Genomic DNA, 16,458 nt, shown 5'->3' on the forward strand with positions numbered 1-16,458 from the left:
TCCGTTAATTACCGATAAGTGTACTTCTCAGGGGCCTCATAGCCTAGCGGTCTTATTAAGTGGCAGCTAGGTGAGGGGTTCGATTCCCGGTTCGAGGGCAAGTTTTAATTTAATTTAAATTTGTTCTCGGCCTTTGGGAGGGTTGTGCGGTACCGGGCGAGTGCCTAAACCGTACATGGAGGACATGGTCGAATTTCTAAGGCAAAAAGCACGAATTATAAAAATCTTATATTTGACGCTGGCAAATGCACAAACCGTGCCAGAGCAATAAAAAAAAGTGTACATCAGCGCTACGGGTATGAAGCGAACGTTTTTTTTACGTAGGCCCCCTAATAGCCTATCAGGCACGCGATTAGGTTGAGAAGCTAGCATCAGGAGAGTATCAAATCTCCCCTTTCCTAAAAAGGGACTTGCTTAAACTAGGTCTGGTGGGCTTGGCGTTCCTTGTTGGGCCCGGGCGACAACTACTCGAAATATCCTTATGATATTTATAGGCGAGTCGGAACTATCCAGCGCATTTGACAATTATATGGAAGAATTTTTCCAGCTGCAATCTGTGCTTAAGCAACATCTTGGATAGCCCAATCCGACCCCCTCCATGCTAGTCTCATCTCCGGATCACATCTGGGTTCTTTCAAAAGACGGATACTTAAGTAAATGAACCACCAATTGGTCGGTTCTTTCGTCACAGTCCCACGCGGGGCTAGTCAGTTTGATTCTGTGAAAATAGTGTCCAAAAGCCCCGTAGCCAGTCAGGATCTGGCCATGTGAGGTGCGAAGTGACTTGTCTTGACTCGTTTGTAAGCGTTTGTATCTTTGAAAAACATTTTTGTGACTTAGGCTGTCTCTGGCGACTTCCACTTTTTAGGGTGGGTCCCATCTTTCTGAGTGCTAGCACTAGTACATATACCTATCGTAATTTATTTGTAACTAGCCGTTTCCCGCCCGCTTTGCTGGGCGTATTAAAATAGGAAATAAATAAAATTTTATGTTTCATTATTATTATTTTTTTCATATTTTTATTATTCTTCTTTTTAACTTCCCGCTAAGAAAATTAAAAAAATTCGAAAATCGAGTTTTTAACAGATGTGGACGTTTTGAGGTTCTAGGAAGCGTCCCCGAATATTTCCGCGGTGAAGTCCTTATGTATAAATTTTCATAAAAGTAAAAAAGCAATAAAAAAATGAAGGAACGTTGGAATTCAAAAAATAAATAGCCATAAACCATCATTTCGCATCGAATGGCAGTAGTTTCATGTCGATACGATCAGTGGTTTAGGCGTGAAGGAGCCTCAAACGAAGACCATTTTTCTTATAATATATATATAGATATGACCTCAAATTTCATTGAAACGTATAAACACTGTATCTCCTAGAGGTGTAAATGTATTAAAAAATAAATTACACAAAGATTAGTATACCTTCGCAGAAGTTTTGCACAGCTGGTACCATCATATCAAACCTCATACAACGGAGAACCATCATTTTCTGAAAAGTTTATATATATTATAGAATTATACTTGTAAATTTTTGATTAGAACTTGCTTATTCATAATCAGCCTTGCGATTCTGTAACTCACTTTTCGAACTCACACAGCGGTTTTCACAGCGGCGGTCGCGCTCAAATCAGTCGTGAAGCAGTCATTTTATGATTTGGCATTCTGATAAACAATAAACTATAACTCCCTCCTTATCAGAATGGCAAATCACAAAATGGCTGCTTCACGACTGATTTAAGCGCGACCGCCGCTGCAAAAACCACTGAGTGAGTTCGAAAAGTGAGTTACAGAATCGCAAGGCAGGCATCTATCTTGTTTAACTAAAACCAAAAAAAATCGACGACAATGGCTAATTTGTGTCACATTTCGTTTGATGTACCTATGATTAGAAACACAACAGATAATAAGAAACATCTAGTTAATTGACAATACATAAATAATACGTTAACCAACCAGTGATTTTTTTAATATTCATAAAAACATTATAAATAGTAAAGGAACTTTTTAATTTTTTTAACATTTATGATCACCATAATTGTCATGTATTTTAGAAAAGATAGCTTGTTACATATACTATAGATATAGCATTATATACGATGTGGTAAACTTTCTTAATTAAATAAGTAAAAAATAGCTAACTAACTAACCAATAATAAAAAACAACGGATTATTAAACTATTGTTACGAATGTGTAAGCGTTCAAATTAAAATAGAAAATGGTTATTTGGAAAGTGTTATTTACATTAGCAATTAGGTAAAAAATAATTTAAAAATTGGGTTTTAAAGAGTACCTCAAACATATCCAATTTGGTATTCCAAGGTTCAGGCAGAGGCTGGTTTTGAGGGTCGGGCGTATCGCAGTAAACCTCCCACGCCGGAAGGTTTGTAACAAAATGGTTTAGAATACCACTAAATCTCTCCATTTCGTTTAGTCTGCGATATATTTTCAAATATATAAAATTATAAGCTCTAAGTACAAGTACTGTACGAGTACTGTACAAGTACTGTACAAGTACTGTACAAGTACTGTACAACTACTGTACAAGTACTGTACAGTTACTGTACAAGTACTGTACAAGTGCTGTACAAGTACCGTACAAATAAATGTTTTGACTTCGATCCCCGACTTCGACCAATATACTGTCTATGTTTGTAGCTATTATTTTTTTTTTCAAAACTAGTAGCTCTAGAACATTTTAGTACCCCGAGTTTCATATTTGCATCTGTTTTGAGATCATTTATTATTCTTAAGTGAGTGTTAAATGCGCATATAGAAAATCCATTGAAGCACAGCAAAGGAACCTACGACCTCAGGGGATGAGAGTCGCATGTCGAAGCCACTAGCTACTTCTGTATTTATCTACATGTTCCTTTAAACTAAAATTCGCAGTCGTCATTTTATAAACTAAATATTGATGATTAAAATGAATTATAAACTTCACTTAAGGGATAAAAGAGCACACTCAATACTCGAAAAAGGAAAATCTGTAGTCTAAATACCTATAACATAAGCAAGATATAATAAAAACCATTTTTACTAGTATTTAAACTCTGTAGTGAAGTTTTGAACCGAGTTAGATTATTAATCTACTACAGTGAAACCTGGTTAAGTGAGACATCAAGGGACCTGCAATGTCGTTTCACTTATAGAGGTATTCCACTTACCCAGTGTCTCAGATATACAGGTATAAATAAATATCTGTCTCATTTACAGAGGTGAAATATGCTTTGGTCACCAATTGACGACATTTCAAAATAACTGTGCAAAGTTTCTAGACCCATGTTAGCAAACACTGTTCAAGTTCAGGATATTCTGATAAACGTACACGTTTTAGTTTTCGTTGTCCTTCAGAACATTGTGATTCAATTTTATGTTTACTCTGAATTATTCTACAAAGAGTAGATTTTGGCACAAACTTCTTCGCGTGTCTTCCCACTTTCATAAACGGATATTAACTTCAGTTTTTCACGTAATGATAACGATTGTAGCTTTCATATTGGCATTTTTCAAATAAACATCTGTATGATAGTAAAGCGAAACTAAAACTGAAGGTAACTGAAGCTTAAAATTACTTATTTATTAAATTACGTAATTCCAAAATTACGAGTGGAATTTGTGGGTAGAATAAGATTGAGTAAACAAACAATGTTATCTCAGTTACAGAGGTTTGTGCATATAAAATTTACTCGCTGTCTCAGTTATAGAGGTAACTATGATCATAAATCGAAAGAACAAATCCCAGATATAGAGGCTTACCTCGTCCCACTAACAGAGGTAATTCAGTGCCAAAGTGTTGGGACCTCAGCATGAGTTCCAATTATGGAGGTTTCTCACTTATCCAGGTCCCACTTAACCAAGTTTCACTGTATTAGGGCTAGCGCGCACGGGTTACTTTTGTAACCGTGACTGTTTCCTCACTCATAACAAGTCTGTGGATATGTATGTAGATGCGTGCATATTACGTGACAACTGGGTGACATTTATGTATGTGACATTAATAAGAAAATTAAACTATGGGAAGAGATAAGTTAAATAAAAGTTAGCAATGTTTAGGGTAATTTAACGTAAGTGAAAATGTGGCGGTCGGTAAGTGTTATTTTTTTTATTTATAAGTATGACCGTCTCTTCGAAATCCATATCGGCAAATGACGCTTCGATTTTAACCACCCTTTGTGAGCGCACTCCAATTGAGAAACATGACGTGATAATGAGAAAAACTTTAATGTAACGCTAACAAATGTTACCTGTGCGCGCTTAGCATTAGAGTTAATTAAATAGATGAGTTTGAGTCAGCTTTTACTGTAAAAAGTTTTTAAAACAATACGTTTTATATTTCAATGGTAGTTGACATACATTTTTTGTATATTATAAATAGTTAAAAGGTAAACACAGCATTCTACATTACGTAAATGAGAATGTATTCAGATTCATATAAAAGAGTCGTTTAAAACTTGAAAAAATAAAGAAAGCTTGTCCGATAACATAGCTTTTTATTGCAGAAAAAATTCTATTTAATGAAACATTTGTATCATTTATACGTTATGGCACGTATATGTATAAAATAAAATCAGTGGCGCTACAACCTCTTTAGGTCTTGGACTCAGATTTCTGTATCTGTTTCATGATCATTTTTAAATCTAATAGGCAAGTAGGTGATCAGCCTCCAGTGCCTGGCACACGCCATTTTCGACAGTCGACATTTTGGGTCTACGACATGTCGGTTTCCACACGATGTTTTCCTTCACCGTTCGAGCAAATGTTCCGATCGTTCGAAAGGATCGAACCTACGACCTCAGGTATGAGAGGCGCACGCTGAAGCCACTAGGCCAACACTGTTCATATGTATGTATACGTATATGTATAGTGCTATATTTTTGCATAATACTACAAAACTCAGCCACATAGATGAGAAATGTTTTAAAGTTCAATTTGTTTTAATGACTATTTTCTGAAGATAAATTTGTTTTTGCAATTTAAAGTGTATTAAGTAAACCACAATATAATATTTTAATTATATTTCGATTTAAACATTTTTAAACAACAATTTGATGTTTGTGCATGTACCTAACACAGCATGTTATGTATGTACCTAACGAGTCCTAAATACGCCGAAATAGTTTGCCTTAGCTCACTTAAACAGGCTACATAGCCATGTGAATGCTGAGACAATCCAACATCTTGACACAAAAGGAATAAGACGTCTAAAGAGAACTAAACCTTTTGAGTTAATAAACCTACATCTCAAGTGCGGTATCTCGGACACACGAATTAGTGTCAAAACATTATAGTATTGTAGAAAATTATGTCGTCATAATATTACTTATTAGCCATAATTATTGCAAAGTCTAGATTGTAAGTCGTGTAAAGTCGCACTCTCTTTTGTGAACTTTATAGTAGGAAAAAACAAAAAAAGTATATATATATATATATGTACCTTATACGAAAGGTACTAGTCGCCTTTTATTAAAAATATTTAAGTTAAAAATATCTTAAGACACACTATTTCTAGATTTTTTTTCAAATACTAACATATTATTTTGTTGAATAATACTTACGAATTAAACTCTCCCCAAGCTTGCGGGCTAAGAAAAGCAACAGGATTTGGTTGTACGTGCCTCGGCTGGGCGCCGCCCAACAAGAACATTACGTGTCCGCGATCCAATCTGCCCTCCGCCACCATTATCGTGATCGTCAAGAGTAAAGAAAACACAATTTTATCCTGTGTAACAATTTAAGAATTTTATACTTACTATAAGTTTCTGACAGCTGGCTTTCTAATAATTGGGTAATTACCTTATAGGTGATTTTTTTTTTAAAGACAATTCACACCAATTGACCCATGCTAAGCTGGTAAAGCTTGTGTTATGGGTACTAGGCAACGAATACATATTATAGATAGATAAACATATAAATACATATTTAAACACCAAATGCTCATCACATCGATGTTCGTCTCAGCCGGGGATCGAACCCGGGACCCATGGTTTCGCACTCAGGGGTACTAACCACTAGACCAATGAGTCGTGATTTATTATAATATTACGCCTATTTCGCACGGATCTACGGAACGGAACTTGTTACGGTCCTACCTATAACATAGAAAATTATCAATTCTTAAAAGGCCAGCAACGCACTCGCGAGCCCTCTGGCATTGAGATGGCATGGACACTCCATGGGCGGCAGTATCCCTTAACATCAGATGAGCCTGCTGCGCGTTTGTCCCTGTGCTATAAAAAAAAATCTCTCTCGCTTCATCCACTTTCATGTCATTCAACATGCATGCTCGTTGGTTATGGGTACTTTTAACTTGTCCCTTCTCAAGCACCGCCTGGATTTGGTCCAGGTATGTACAAGGTCTACCCAACCTTATCTCACCATCTAAGGCAAGGTTGCCGAATATCCATCATCATCATCATCCGGTCTACATGGCCAAACCACCTAAGCATTCCCTATATATTCTTGTTACGACGTCCTCTTTTAACCCACACACACATATAGGAGACATACCTATATATATATATATATATATATTTGTTTTTCTAGTGGTTAGTACCCCTGACTGTGAATCCATGGGTCCCGGGTTCGATCCCCGGCTGAGACGATCATCGATGTGATGAGCATTTGGTGTTGTGCTCAGGTCTTGGGTGTTTAAATATGTATTTATATGTATATCTATCTATAATATATATGTATATCCGTCGCCTCGTACCCATAACACAAGCTTCAACAGCTTAGCATGGGACTAGGTCAATTGGTGTGAATTGTAAAAAAAAAGAAAAAAATATGTGCGTGGGCTAAAAGACCACAAATTAAATAAGATAGGATATGAATACGACGTCATTTGTCTTTGGATGGGATACTTCTAGAAGAATCTGTTTTAGAAATAAGACAAACCTTCTCAAACAAACTCCTGCAAATATTAGCGTAGAGCGAATATGTAAAGTGGGCTCGTAGTATGTCCAGCCGTTCTGGTATTTCTTCAACTTTTTCCGTGTTATCAATTGAGCTTGTAAATAAACCCTCGAACCAGCCCAATGAGTACTGATACATCGGGTCTATGTTCGCTAGAGATGCTGTAAAAGGTTTAACAATATATTATATACATAATTCTACTGTACGTGTGTATGTCACTGAACTCCACTTAAACGGCTGCACCCATTTGAATGAATTTTTTTATATATGTTTGGGTGGCGCCATAGTTGGTTTAGATTCACAAATCATGCCGGCAGATGGAGTTGCAACTAGGTTATTTATCGATACAGTAAATAAACAGGTATATAAATCTTCTGTGCATGTGTTCGTCATTAAATTCCTAAACGGCTGGACAGATATCGACGAAATTTTTTGTGTGTTCAGATGGAGTCAAGAATTATTTACATTACTAGATTTTGTTGTTTATATGTGTGTACAGGACAACGTCTGTCAGATCCGCTAGTATTTTTGTAGAATTAAATTAAATTTCTTAATCGTATAGCAACACGATTTTATTTCATTACTAGCTATCCTATAAACATTATGTATTGGATTTGTTTCGTCAATCTTCCAATTTTTTTAAAGTTATGCAGGACGGAGACAAATACAACAAATCCGAAACTATGAAAATCGGTCCAGCCGTTGTCGAGTTATAAGTGTTCGAACAAATCCAACTTTGTTTTATATAGTACTGTACTTTGTAGCCCTCAATTTTAAAGTTTCAATTGTTTTGTTAAAAATTAATTTTAAATTTAATATATATGTCACCGTAAAATTGTAAACACCGTTAGATTGTAAACTATCTCGCGAGATTGTAAACTGTCGAAAGATTGTGAACCTCAACGCACTGCTTACAATTTAACGTATAATTATTCGGTAGATTGTAAACTATCGAAGTGAAACCGTCAAATTGTGAAACGGATCGCACCTCGCGCGCTGATTGGTTGAACGAAATATGCCTCGCGCCACCATATTTGTTTGTTAATTCGATAGATTACAATCTAACGGTGTTTACAATTTTACGGTGACATATACACTTTAAACACTGAATTATAAAAGTTCAGTGCAGTCACATTTGCGAAGAAATTAAGGATATTTGTAAAAAACGCACCTATGAGGAAAAATAAGTTAGTAGAATGAACCGCTATAGGTACATAGTCATCTCTCGCTGTGTCTATCGCTTTCTCAGTAATCATTGCAACTTCTTGTTTCTCTTTTATCTCATTTGACGTATCCTTCGCCGAATTTAAAATCTACGGAAAATAATTTATTACATTTTCTTTCGGTGTGAAGTCTTGAGAAATTCTTTTGAGGGCTTAAATATTGAAGTCATGTTTTTTAGGATTTTCAAGTGACTTGAAGTTTCCTCGCCTAGATAATAGGCTACAATAATCTTCCTCTTTGTTTTAAACAAACAAACGTTAACGTTTTATTAATAAAAGGCCAGCAACCCAGTTGCGAACCTTCTTTCAATGTGAGTACCCATGGGCGGCGGTATCACTTAAAATCACGCCCAACTTAATTTAAAGTGCTATTTTAGTATTTATTTCCATTTAGTTCTGCGTGGACGTGGAAAGTACTGATGCGAAATCTTAAACACAGATATTATTATGTAACTTTTTTTGTCATCGTCTCTTACCTGTACAGCCTCTTCATCTTCTAGCAAGTGTTCAGATGTAGATAGAACATTAAGGATCTTCTTCTCAATCTCCTGCAATAATCTTCTATGTTCTGCGCCTTGTGTTGTTAGATCTGCTTTTGCCTGTTGCAAATCCGGTCTCTCTCTTGCAACTACCCTCGCCAAAAGTTGCGCTTGAAGACCATCTTTGGCCAACATGAAGTTCACAAGAGTGACTCTTACACCAACTTCAGGTAGATAATGGGGATTAGCCAGCTTTGTGCTAATATATAACCTAGAAGTCATAACCTTGTCTGATATATCGTGCGTTAAAAAATATCGTGGTTCAATAACTTTTTCTTCTTTATAAATTTGCTATTTGATTTTGATAAGGCTTTCAACAATGTATCTCTGTACAAATTTAACCGAACGATTTTGTTAAACCGGTGCACATTGATAATGATTTTACCGAGTTAAAAACTCAGCGTAAAATGGTAGAAAATAAAATACAATTAGTTAAAACAGTAACACTAAATGAAGAATACAATTTTAACAAGATCACAACGTACTTGAAATCTTTGCTATATTCAACAATCGTGTCTCCAATTTTGATGCAAAGCGCACCACCTTGACGGAAAGTCTGTTGCTGTAGCAATGGCTCCAACATTGGATCTAATTCCTCAAGAACATTTTCTAACAATACCTAAAAATATAAACTAATTTGAAAGAGATTATTCCAACTGAATCGGTCGATCTACGATACAATCTACAATATGAGTCTGTACACAAAATATCCTTAAATCTCTCTCCACCATCTAGTACTATCTAACGAAACTATTGTCATGACTTCATTGGAATCGTCTAGAGTTTCTTATGCAAATTGTTTTGGAAAATAATAATATTATTTTGTTTAATCGTCGGTTAACCATTCTTATGGACCACATAAGGTATTAAAATTGTAAATTCGCTTCAGTAACTTTCGTCAAAAACATCTAGACAAATATATTGAAAAATATTACTTATAAACTCTTTTGCAAAAAAACAAAAAATCTGTTTATTAAAAGAAATTGAATTGTCTAACGTAGCCTGGATTATTACACGATTATAAGTGAATATTGATTACACTTATAATCGTGTAAATTAAGTCGCGTGAAGTGAATTCTGTAAAAAAAATTTAATTCTTTAATATTTCCTCCTTAAAAGGATTCAAGCTGTGATTTTGTCATGAGGTCACACTCGTTATACGATTTTTACATTTGTAGCTTTATTTAGTTAAAATGAATTAAAAAATCATTTTGTCTTTATTGCAGACCACTTCTTATTGTTTGCCAGTGAACAACGAAAGAATTCATCAAAAACTAATGAAAAAAATTGCCAGCATTCACTTCACGCGTAATTATTGACGCGATTATAAGTATACAGACAATTAAATTTCGTTAAATTAACTGAAATTCACCTCAAAACGTAATAATAATTTACTTAAGTGTCTGTATTTTTTCTCAAAAAGTTAATTACGAATCATCTTCTCCATATTAATAATCCCGCTAAACAATGGAATAGAAGATTTGGATAAGTTACCGGCTGCCCAAACTGAACAGCATTTTCCAAAACCCTTCCGAGATCAGCCTGAGTCATTCTGCAAACGCACAAATTATTCGGTTTCTCCATATTTTTAATCCATCGATTCGCTTGTCCTTGGGGATCAATCATTAGTGGCCAGCGACGGGCGTTCCTACAAATATACTCCAGTATTGTAGTATCGAGGTACTCAATTTTTTTATGTTAATTAATAATCTTTTTGAACATCATATTTATACATGTATATATTATTATCTCTACATATATAAAATTCTCGTGACACAATGTTCGTTCCCATACTCCTCCGAAACGGCTCGACCGTTTCTTATGAAATTTTTATGCATATTAGTAAGTCTGAGAATCCGCTACTATATATTTTTTATTTTATATTTTTTTTTATAAAACAGCATACAAAAATACATACAACTTTTAATTTTTTTTTAATTTTCACCCCTCTATGATCAACTCCTATTTTTTATTATAGAAACACAGTTATTTTTATTGAACTTAAGAATGTTTCCTAGAAATAATATACATCGCAAAATAACGTTTGCCGGGTCTGCTAGTATTATATATATATTACGTTTGAAGTATTAAAACATAAAATACATTAAATTTTTTATGTTTATCTCAATCTTACTCCTATTTAAAAGTAATATCTCGTAAAATTAAGACGAAATAACATAAAAATTAAATGAAAATCCTTACATAATAATAATAGCACTCTCAACACTGAAATCGTCGGAGGGCAGTCCATCAATATTCCACTGCTGTATAGTTACGGGTTCACCCAAAACTTTGATTAAACTAAAGTTCAATGTACACACAATACCACAATCGTGACAGGCGCGGGCCCATTTCCTTATCTGTAATAATTATTATTATATTCATGATAAACATTGTTATAGAACGAGATATCGAAGCTCATCTGATGTTAATTGATACATCCGCCCATGAACACTCTTAATGCCAAACGCTCGAGTGCGTTTCCGGCCTATTAAGAATCGGTACGCTCTTATATTTTCATTAATTCATATTGGGAAATACCTCAATAAAAAATATGAACGAAATTAATATCACTGATTAAACCGACCAACGCTGAAACCATGCCTTTGAATCCCAAGGCCCAAATAATATTTTATATTGATGGGGTCTCATTTTGTGGACCGTAGCAATGTGTGCTATAGGTGTGGAAAAGCGGGACATAAATCTCCCATATGTGATGAAGCCCCACAGTACGTTGTATGTGCGAGCGAGAATATGTCGGCGAATAACATGTTGGGTGCAAGAAATTGCAACACAACTATTAGTATAAGATCCCGATATATTACGACCTTCACCGAGATGCTTATTTAATGAAAAGTATTTTATATTTAATTTAATATGTCAATAAATATAATCCGTATGGGTTGCCTAGCAAATTGCAGTCCAGAGTATGTTTAATTAATATTTAAAAAAAAATTTTTTTTTTATAATTTGCATGTAGTACATTTTTTTAATTTTTTTCAATCTATATTTTTAATCAGGGTAGTATTATATATGTATCACTATAACTTTCTTTTTTACTAAAGATGTATATATATTTTAGTGTCACATAAAAAATATACACATAAATAAATAATTAATTGACTAAAAACAACCTAACGTTTGCATATTCTATGTGCTTCCTACTTTATATTGGTATAGAATTTATCTTTTAATCATACCGGTGAAATGTTTAAAATGTTTATTTTTTTTAAATATTAATTAAAATACTCTGGACTGAAATTTGCTAGGCAACCCATATGGATTATATTTATTGACATATTAAATTAAATATAAAATACGTTTCATTAAATAAGCATCTCGGTGAAGGTCGTTGTATATCGGGATCTTAGACCATATGGAGACTTGTAAGGCGATGTCAATGTTATGGAAGATGTTAGATGGTTGCTGTAAAAGCTAGTCACGGGGTCTCTTGGTAGAGTGCTTACGCAACTCCAAGTTATCCCAACAGTGACGTGACTGGTGGGAGGGGTTTAGTGGGTAGGGCTTTTAGAACGAGTCTCACACTATGGGGAAACCTCCCCTCAATCCAAAGTCCATAATTTCCTTATTAATCAGTGAAAGTTAAATTACAATCATAATAATTGTTTTCTAGTTACCCACACACAGGCCTCCCTAGTGTGGGGATATAGGAGTTCTGTCACAACCCTTTTGTCATAAATAAAGTTTTTACTATTATTTATTAATTGTTAAAACATTTACATACTTGTTCAAATCTGAATGCTGCCGTAAAAGGACCCAAATATGCGATCACTCCCGCAGCAATTAAAATATCGCCTAAAATAATCATTATATTACTAAAAAATACAAAAATTAAAATAACTTTTCAACTCTCTATGTGCACGGGAGTACTTATTAATTGATTAATTAAATTTCAAAAAAGTCAGAAATTGTGAAAGAAATTAATCTAAATTTTGTTTCTTATATTGAGAGAGAAGATTTTTGATCTAAATATTTTTACTATAAAAATTGAAACAACTGCGGAAATGTACCAAATACAATAAAAACATATAATTTATTTTTATTTAATCTCGGTTAACAAGAGACCATATCGTTAACTAGTTCATATTATTATAGACATTTTTGCATCACCATATAATTAAAGCTTTTATTTAAATGTGTAGTACGTACCCGAGTAAACATAGACAATATTACGCTAGAACATACCCGTCAGTGAATTGTACGTATCTCTCAAGGTTTTAGCTATTTGTGTCCATCGAGTCTTTTCACCCCCTAAGCCCGATATAAGCATTTCGGCTCGCTTTAATTTATTACTACAATCCATCACTTCATCGTCCAACATCTTTTGTTGGCGGCTCTGTTCTGATAATGCGTCTTCTAATTTTCCTAATTTCAATTGTACCTAAATATAAGAATTCCATTTAAACATATGAAAAAACGTCAAAGAACATCCTTATTTGTGTTTTAAAATTTTTACCTTTCAAAAATTTTGAAAGATATTGTAAAAATATTACTTTATATCAATACAAACAGGTATTAAACTTGACTTAATTACGTAAATAAAAACACGAAAAACACAAATTTGTAATCTGCCTTGCGATTCTGTAACTCATTTTTCGAACTCACATTCATTCACTCACATGGCATTCTGATAAACAATAAACTACAAGCTCCCTCCTTATCAGAATGCCAAATCGTAAAATGACTGCTTCACGACTGATTTGGGCGCGACCGCCGCTGCGAAAACCGCTGTAAGAGTTTGAAAAGTGAGTTACAGAATCGCAAGGCTGCTCTCAAGTAAATTAGAAAGTTGTTTTGAACAATAACCGAAATCTATGAAAATATTATACAACTAAAATATTTTTATTATACCTCAATATAGGATTCAATTTATCTAATATATTAGTTTTCCCACCTCTCGGAGTTGAGCTTGCTTGACAGCTAAAGCAGCCATAGCCTTATCGTAAACAGCCTGCGCCGCTGCCAAACGTTGCTTCTTCGGGGCCACTACTTTGGCCACCTTGTCATACTTTGTCATTGCAATGACCCATTTGCACATGCCTAAGAAACATTTAACCTTTATCAAATCCTAGCTACAATGTTTTAAAGAAAAATCAATGGCGCTACAACCTTTTTTAGGTCTGGGCCTCAGATTTCTGTATCTGTTTCATGATCATTTGTTAATTTAATAGGCAAGTAGGTGATCAGGCTTCTGTGCCTGACGCACGCCGTCGACTTTTTGGGTCTAAGGCAGGCCGGTTTCCTCACGATGTTTTCCTTTACCGTTCGAGCGAATGTTAAATGCGCACATAGAAAGAAAATCCATTGGTGCACAGCCGGGGTTCGAACCTGAGAACCAGAGATGAGGGTCGCACGCTGAAGCCACTTGGCCAACACTGCTCTAGCTACAACTTTTAATTATTTTGTGGTATATTCTGCCCTTAATGAGAAGACCGAACTCTAAGATAGTTTCGCCGAGTATTAGATAAAATATTACAGTACACGCATTCCATTCAAACGAGGTTATGTTCGTGAATGTTGTTAATTATACGACCACGGATCGCTTTTCAAGTTTTCCATATACAAATTTCGTGCTATCGTTCTATTTAATTATTAATATTTATGTATAGTCTGGCTAATGAAAGAAGATAATTGAATTATTTGAAAACTTTCGGATGGCAACACAGAATGTCATTGAATTTCTTAGGTTAGTATTTATTGTCTTGATACTTTATGCAATTACTCATTTTTATTTCTTTTCCGAATAGTTAACAGGTGTAATAGCCTAAACTTTGGTTTATTGAGTTTTTGGATTCTGATTTTGATTATTCCGAATAAAGTTGTGTTTTATAAATATAGTTTTAGTTTTCCATGCAATGCTAGTAATTTTAAGTATCAATAGTAATAGACTAAATAGTAAATACGTATAGTATTTAATTTCATAGAAATGCAGTTACTATCAATGTAAAAAATAATAAAATAAAATCAAGTATCAAGTAAGTTTAATCCACAAAATATGTCAAACTTTTAGGAATACCATACTATTTTTTTTTTAATTTGCCGCGCTTTTTCGTTATCTTCCTTCATTAGCCAGACTCTAATTCATGCTATGAACACTGACTATTAAATAGAAATGAAAAGAAAATAATCTTAAACAAAAGATTAAATTGATGGTTGTATTTTGGTTAAATGTATAGAACAAGAAATGTACATTTAGTTTCTTTGATAAATGTTTCTATGGAAGAAATAGTAACTCAATAACACATAAATGAAGTTGTAGTGTGAAATTGACACACTATAATTACATATTCAAAATTCCCTTATTAAAGTCATGATGGTACTGAATTACCTTCAGCAGCAACAGAGACAGCTCGTATCTTTTCTGGTACAAATCCATCATCTTGCATCACAGTGGTCATCAATTTCTTCATCACCGGTGGAGGTATGTTATCTTTATCGTAATTTTGTAGGGATTCAAGAAACTTTATATCGTTGAGGACTTTCTTTGATGGCCCCCAGAAATCTTCTATCGTACCTACTCCAGATGGATTCGGTATCTTGTCGGGTTTAATTTCCTAAGAATTATGTTTGTTAGGTATGTTATCAATGGTAATTTCAACATTTCTTTATACCCTTGCTACTAAGTGAATGTGGCAAGTATAAAAGAAGTTCTCAATTCGGCCGCTTTTTATACTCAATCCCAATCCAATTTTTACTTTGAGATTGATATTTAAAAATCTTGATTTGTAAAATATCTTTGGTTGGACCGATCCAATTTTGAAATTTATCAATCTAAATTTGCGAAAATCTTTTAGAAACGGAAATAATTTTAGATTATAGATCGAGTATAGAAAGCGGCTGTAAAAAAACACAATTTTCGCACGGACGCAAAACATAAAATTAAAGCAACTTTGCAACTGGTTCACTGACAAATCATACATCTAACGGATACTTCACGTAGAGGAAGGAAGGTGCTGCTCTTCTTGCGACCGAAAGGGAGGATCAGACTGAGCTGGCTCGAAGCTAGAAATACTTCTAAGGTCGAAAAGTTGTATATATCATGACATGACGGATGGTATGACGGCATCGCACTGATTGTTTCGCTGTTTTTAACTGTTTAGCCTTAACTGTTTGTGAATCAGTTACAATGATTGCTTTAACTTTCATGATTATTTAACTGCAAGCAAAATGGGATACTATGTATTTTATTGACTTACCGGGTCATCGTGCTATGTGTGAGCAAGAAGAAAGAAAAGTCACTTTATTATGTGTGGGTTTTAGTAGGACCACAGAAAAGAAAAAGAAAAGAGTCTGTATGATCAGTCGTCTATTACTCAAATTTTCATCAAATCTGCACCAACTTAATTTTATTGAGACCGACACAGAAATTAATCATACCTTCAATATACAAATAGCTTCCATCACAAGTTTGATGCCTCTGGGAGGACTCTTCATGGTTTTAATAAAAGTGATATCTTGAGGAGTCAAAGTATCCAGAGCCGCTAGCGCAGAGTTGAGGATCGGCATGGCTTCAGCCAGATCTGCGTCACACTCGTCTTTGATACCTTGGGCTTCTTTCGCCTGAATAATTTTAAGCATTAAAAACTCAGCTCTTTCATGTGTTACTATTTAATTTATGCTAGATTTTGTAATATTAATTTCAATTGTAAAGTCACTGATAGTTGGAGGTTTAATAATGTAAGCAAGTAACAAAAATTCTCAAAATATTATACTATTTATTTCAAGTAATGGTTTGCTTTGAATATCTTCAAGAAACAATATCAA

The 16,458-nt window shown here is 34.3% G+C and overlaps 1 protein-coding gene across 1 annotated transcript in view; it reads right to left on the minus strand.

The window, feature by feature from the left end:
* Positions 1 to 16,458, minus strand: part of LOC125056173 (dynein axonemal heavy chain 7) — a 70,407-nt gene that overhangs the window by 14,189 nt on the left and 39,760 nt on the right. Inside the window, exons 49-62 of the mRNA XM_047659146.1 lie at positions 16,072 to 16,254; positions 15,023 to 15,248; positions 13,589 to 13,734; positions 12,880 to 13,075; positions 12,419 to 12,489; positions 10,876 to 11,033; positions 10,168 to 10,321; positions 9,159 to 9,292; positions 8,611 to 8,884; positions 8,083 to 8,224; positions 6,894 to 7,072; positions 5,555 to 5,718; positions 2,290 to 2,431; positions 1,421 to 1,487 (exon numbers count right to left, since the gene is read on the minus strand). Of these exons, the coding sequence (XP_047515102.1) occupies positions 1,421 to 1,487; positions 2,290 to 2,431; positions 5,555 to 5,718; positions 6,894 to 7,072; positions 8,083 to 8,224; positions 8,611 to 8,884; positions 9,159 to 9,292; positions 10,168 to 10,321; positions 10,876 to 11,033; positions 12,419 to 12,489; positions 12,880 to 13,075; positions 13,589 to 13,734; positions 15,023 to 15,248; positions 16,072 to 16,254 (2,236 nt within the window). The remainder of the gene's footprint in view (positions 1 to 1,420; positions 1,488 to 2,289; positions 2,432 to 5,554; positions 5,719 to 6,893; positions 7,073 to 8,082; positions 8,225 to 8,610; positions 8,885 to 9,158; positions 9,293 to 10,167; positions 10,322 to 10,875; positions 11,034 to 12,418; positions 12,490 to 12,879; positions 13,076 to 13,588; positions 13,735 to 15,022; positions 15,249 to 16,071; positions 16,255 to 16,458) is intronic.

This window comes from Pieris napi, chromosome 14, assembly GCF_905475465.1.
Source record: "Pieris napi chromosome 14, ilPieNapi1.2, whole genome shotgun sequence".
NCBI classification, from domain to species: domain Eukaryota; kingdom Metazoa; phylum Arthropoda; class Insecta; order Lepidoptera; family Pieridae; genus Pieris; species Pieris napi.